This window comes from Dendrobium catenatum, unplaced genomic scaffold, assembly GCF_001605985.2.
Source record: "Dendrobium catenatum unplaced genomic scaffold, ASM160598v2 fragScaff_scaffold_29, whole genome shotgun sequence".
Taxonomy (NCBI): Eukaryota; Viridiplantae; Streptophyta; class Magnoliopsida; order Asparagales; family Orchidaceae; genus Dendrobium; species Dendrobium catenatum.
Window position 1 is genome coordinate 582,297 of NW_021318491.1, and position 6,069 is coordinate 588,365.

The following is a 6,069-nucleotide window of genomic DNA, read 5'->3' on the forward strand; positions in this document are numbered from 1 at the left end:
AGTATCTTGTTAATCTCCTTTGTAATTGCTTACCATTACTTGATCTTCTAACGAAAAATTCTACGAATCCAACTTGGTGAAACATAAATTTATAATTAGCAAAGTTAAAGTTCAAAATTATTATTAAGTTCCAAACGCAATTCTTGTTCTTTTCATATGTTTCACATCACAAGCTATATCCTAGACATATATCCATTTTCCTTAAAGGAACAAATTGATGATTACACATGAAGAATTGCCGACTAGAAATGCCAATATTAATTAAAATCCCACTACAATAGGTACTTACACAATTACCTTACATCCACATCTTATCATGGACAAAAGAGTAAGAGAATGTGTAATATGATAACTTAGAAATCTAATCAACAATAACAACAAGAAGACTTTATCTCACTATGTGGAGTAAGCTAAAAGAATTATTTTTCTCCATTCGGTCACAAATTAGAAATCTAATCAAAGGCAAAAAAAAGATCATGTTCATATTATTTGTAAATAAATACATGGGACAGCCTAAATTTAGAACTAAATTTTTAATCCCAGCTTACAATAAATAAAGGCAAGCTTCAAGACCAAATAAAAAAATAAAAGCCAATTAAAGATAAAATAAGCTCTGTTTGGAGAACTGAAAAAGTACCTCCAACTTATCCTCTTTAGCTCGATGAGTTATTGGAAGCAAACGGAACTCTTCAGTTAATCGAGCACATTCCCCAATATTTTCAGGAGAAACAAAGTCAAGGGCAACTTTGATACAAGACTGGATAATTGAAAAAGAACATAAGACCACATTGTCCAAAAGTTTTTGTTAAAAACTTCAATTGATAAGAATCCATAGATTTTATTGCACTAAAATAAATGCAAAATTGCACGTATTACACTGATATTTAGATAGCTTGTTTAATTAACTAGCATAAATTAACCTCAACAAAATTAGTTTAATTACATTTAATACTATATATGGAAAAGGGGTATTAGTAAAAACATTTCCGTGCAAACACCTGCACATAATCCCGTAAATTTTAAGAATTCTAAAAATCTAGAGGGGTGAGTCAGAAGAGCATTATTCTGACCTGTCTATTCCTGACTTGATGAGGGCATCCTGCTGGGATGAAAACAGCCTCGCCAAGATATTGCTCAAATGTCCAAGGCTCCACATCTGCTTGATAAATGAAAGGATGGCTTAACATGCTAATATGAAAACTGGAACTCAAACACTAAAACTAAAAGTATTTCTTGTGCAACAAACAGAAGTAATCAATAAATAGAATTAATTAAAAAAAAAGGAGCTTACTGAATTCCTCTTTAAGCTGTCTCTTATGTCTCTCATTCAAAAAGAGTGTTTGATCATGGATAGGATGAACAATCTAAAGAAGCAAAGTTGAGGATTATCATCATATGGCACTGAAACGCATAATAAAGATGACAAAATGGAAAAAGCTCACAGAGTTAAGAGGAAGAGTATTAATATGGCGAAACTCTTTCCAATGTTTCTGTAGATACTCAATCAGCCGGGGCACATCTTCCCTTCGGAATATGTCCCAAACAGCACCACCACAATGAACTTCCGAATTGCAGCTATAGTCCAAGTTACTTTTTACATCTCCTTTTGGTACTGATGCATCAGTAGCTTGACCTGCAAGAAGATTCAGTTCATTAGTTCATATTTGAAATCAATGTTGATTATCATATTTCAGAAGGTTGAACTCCCAAATAGTCTTCATACTATTTGTATGTAACTAATTTAGTCCCACAATTTCACACTTCTCCAACTCAGTCTCTAGACTATGCAAAATCAAACCCAGTTTAGTCCCGAATTGGAATCAATTTTGCATACCAATTTCCATCAATTTCTACCCAAAGGACCATTTGGGATCAATTGTGTATAGTCGAACATTAAATTGGAGAAATCTGAAACCCTAATTAAATTGTTCACATAGGAATAGTCTGAAGAATATTTTGAGATTTATTTCTAATTCACTAGTAGAACTAACACTGTAATTTGGCTACTTGTATAAGCATCAATTTCAATGCAACTAGCATTTCATAAGTTTAAATTAGAACTCAATGTTGATTATCATGATTCAGTAATAGAACTAGCACTTCATAACTCAGCTAGTAAAATATGTTTCAATTTCAAGTCAATGCCAATTAGGTGGCTCAGCTTGATTGATGTAGAAAAACTGTCCACAGCTTGACTGCTACAGATAGACTTACATCATTTGGTAAATCATTAAAATCATGTTCCCTGTGAGAAGCAAGGTTATTCAACTTTTGGTTGAACTTCACCATAAAAATAGAACTCACTACACTTTCAGTAGGAAAAAAACATCTGCTATCACAGGTAAACATGATATTACTCATTTAAGATTGATACCTTGCTCAAACACCATTTCCTTCTCAAAGGAGTTGCCAGAACCAAGGGAAACTGACTTTTCAACACTGGCATGCCTGTCTGTTAATTCAATATCGTTGCATAGGTTGCTCTCTGAAGAAGAGACTTCCATGGATCCTGCATTATTCTTGACATCATCAGCAGTTTTTATCCGTTGGTTCTTTATGTTATTGCAACATTCCTCAAAACCATCCTCCAGCACCAGACTTCCTTTCATTGCATGCTCTGTCACAGCCATATTCAAACCAACAAGCGAAGAGCACCCAGGCACATTTCCATTCGAACTAACTTGGATCTCCTCTGATTGTTCAATGCTAGCTCCTCCCAACTCCTTATCTTGCGCTACATAATGGGACATTCCCGTCTTCTCATCCAAATCAGTGCTCCTAGACTTTAAAATTGCAGAATCTTGAGTCAGTTCGATATTTTCCTCCACCTTTGCTATTCCTGTTTTATCTACAACTCTATATAGTTCCTCAAAATCATCACTATCATATTTCCTCTGCAACTTTTTAATCCGTTCTGTATGCCATGTAGACGTTATCAACTTAGTTGTATGAGTCAAGACATTTACCTAAAGTGAAATCATAAGAACTACAAAAATTAGCCATTCCCAAAGTAAAGAAAACTTAAGACAGAAGCAGCAGCGGAAAAAACAACCACCACTTAGAACAGACTTCATAAAACGACAGAAATATTCAAAAATACAAGCATGCTATGGAACCTTCAAATCCAAAAGTATTTAAAGACAACAAATAACCGTATCACGAACTTGCATCTGCTGAACAACTTGGTGAATATCAATCTGTTCAGTGCGGAGAAATAAATACACTAAAATTATAGGTAATTGAAGCATGTTGTAGGCTTGTAGAAAATTTTACTGAATTAACAGTAACATGTGAATTCTTTTTCAGCGGAATTACACAACTAACATCCAAATCTAATATGTTACAAACTAATGCCTACATTATTTTTTTTGAACTACCAAATCCGTGTATTTGTGCATGCCACAATCAAATTGTTAGATATTTGACAAAAGTGAAATGTAGGAGTTGGATTTTTATTGTGAATTTCAAGTGAAATTTTGAAAAATTGGGGAAAAAAGATGTCAAATTTGGGTATTATGCAAAGTGAAAAGGACAAAATGGTCCCTTGACTCTTTATGAAGAGTCAATATGGTCCTCAACAACATTAAAGCCTTAAAGGACCATTTCTCTCACACCCCATTTTGACCACCTCTACAATCAACCTGGAGTGTAACAGAGAAGGAAATCTTCTTACTGGCACCCATTCTTAACTACTTATATCAGAATCAGATGAGTAAAAAAATTAATCTATTCAGACTCTCCTAACATATCAAACTTTATACTTAACAATAGAAAGCATGTGTCAAATAACCACAAATATAATGCACATCTGAAAAGAAATACTGAGCTTTACTAAAACTTTTTAAAACTGTACAGCCTCTATTTGGACATCTATGTACACCCAAAACGTATATACACAAAAAGGACAATCACCCTTTCCGCCTAGTGCCCTACTGGTTCCTTCCCCTTTCCTGCAATACAACCACTGCTAATGAGCTAGGGATCAATAAAATAAGCAAGCAATGTATAAAAAATAATAATAACTTTTGATAATTGATTTAAAACACATTGAAATTCCATGTTGCAGAAGAAATGCATAACATTAATTTATATTCAATATATTTAAACAAGTTATATGATGAATATAAACTTTTGCACCCTTTCAGATTTCCAATTCAAGGTTCGGTCCGAATTCTCAACTTTTAGAATTGAAGCTGCTCTTATATTCAAAGTTGTCGAATTCCCAACTTTTAGAATTTAGAGAATGTAAGCTTATATGCCTAGTCATGTATTTTGCCTTTACCTGTACGGGTCTATCTCTCATATATGAGTTATTTCACTTTTCTACTCTCTTCCATTTTTCATGCCCATTTCCATAATCATACAGTACAAATGTAATTGCTACGCCTTAGTGATTCAACAATTCACATATATGAATAAAGTGAATAAATTGAAACAAATGCCTTTATAAACATAATAAATATGAATTTGAAAATGTATAAGTTTTAACTATTTTCTATGCATCGTTTTGATATCTCACCTCGTCCTCTAGGGTAATCGGGAGATGCTCTCCAAAACCCCGGCCTCTTTTTCATTTATAAACAACCTCAAAAGCACTCTTCCTCATTCAACCCAAAATCTTTCCAATTCTCCTCCCAAATCTCCTCCTTTTTCTTTATTTTTCGACTGAATTCAGCAACTGGTTTCAACATATAAGAATTTCAGCAATTAGTAACATTTAGAATTCAGAATTTGCTTTATTTCAATATTTTCTTTACTGAATTACTGAATTCCAGCCATTAATTTAAACACATACACACTAATTTCAGCAACTACAACAACATACAACATCACCAGCTATTATTACTAATTGCAGAATTCCTAATTATAAACACACTCAGCTGTCTTACCAAATTCCAACAATCAGTTGCAGAATTCAGCTACACACAGCAGCCCGCCTCCTTTAGCTCCCAGCTATCCCACGGCATGCACAGCAGCTGCTTCTCACGCATGAATGGGGAGGGAAGAAATGAACAAATGGCTGAAATTTAATGCTTCAGGAAATTTCTTAATATAATATTATCACTGGGAGCACAAACAGCCTTCTATCTTCTCCCAGCCGGGTGATTTAATCCATCCATTGCATGTGCATTTAAGTGATTTAAGCTACAGTGATAATAATAATATAAGATGTAAAGTGGTTGTTGCCTGTTAATTAACTTATACTAGTTATAATTTAATAATTATTTAACTTAGTTTTAAAGTAGCTGTTACAAAAGTTTAATAATTATACATATATTAGATTAGTAATTTACATATACTTCTATAAATCAAAATGCTTGGAATTACAAGTAGAATTTAATGAAACTAAATAAGCATTTAGAGAAAGTTTATGCGTATATTATTTTGAACATTTTTGGGTATTATAATTTTGGTCCCTAAACTACTTAAAGGAAAATCAAAATAATCTCATGGTGGGACTATTTTGATTTTTTTTAGGACTTGAGGGACCAAAATGGTCCTTTAATATATTTGGGGATCATCTTGGTCCTTTATAAAGAGTCAAGGGACAAATTTGATCCTTTTCTCTTATGCATGTGATCGCCTCTCCTCTTTTTTTTTAAGCTTCCAAACCCATTACATCCATAGTTGAAAATACACAAATATTTAGCTCATGTTAAAATTTCAGCTATGATTTTGAGTAACCAAAAGTTTAAATCACAAAAGATGGTAAAAATCTCTAACATATTCCACTTGAAATGCTACCTATTCGATAATATGATCGCATGCAAAGCAAACTGAGAACAATGATGGAGATTGTTTCATTAGAGCCATGAGCCAAAAAAGGTCAACTGTTCATCAATCATCAGGGGAAGTACATATCCTGCCTTGCAAAAGCAGAGAACACATAAAATATTCCAAACAATGAAAACAAGGAAGATGTCCAATAATTGAGTCAGGTATAATAATCCCCCGCAAACAAAAAAATATCTAGAAACAACTGCATCAGATACACATATGATGTAGGGGAAATCACAATTAGCATGAAAATCGATGTAATTTCAATATATATATATATATATATATATA

General features: G+C 33.1%; 1 protein-coding gene across 6 annotated transcripts in view; it reads right to left on the reverse strand.

The window, feature by feature from the left end:
- The window catches only part of LOC110092432 (lysine-specific demethylase JMJ25-like), a 63,830-nt gene that overhangs the window by 24,871 nt on the left and 32,890 nt on the right, over positions 1-6,069 (reverse strand). For all 6 annotated transcript variants that reach the window (XR_003700096.1, XR_003700097.1, XR_003700098.1 and 3 more), the window contains 5 exons: positions 2,375-2,966; positions 1,443-1,633; positions 1,292-1,364; positions 1,071-1,156; positions 638-757 (listed from right to left, as the gene is read on the reverse strand). Coding sequence is in view for 3 of the 6 variants with exons in the window: in XM_028693103.1 (XP_028548936.1) it covers positions 638-757; positions 1,071-1,156; positions 1,292-1,364; positions 1,443-1,633; positions 2,375-2,966 (1,062 nt within the window). In the remaining 3 variants the exon portion in view is untranslated. The remainder of the gene's footprint in view (positions 1-637; positions 758-1,070; positions 1,157-1,291; positions 1,365-1,442; positions 1,634-2,374; positions 2,967-6,069) is intronic.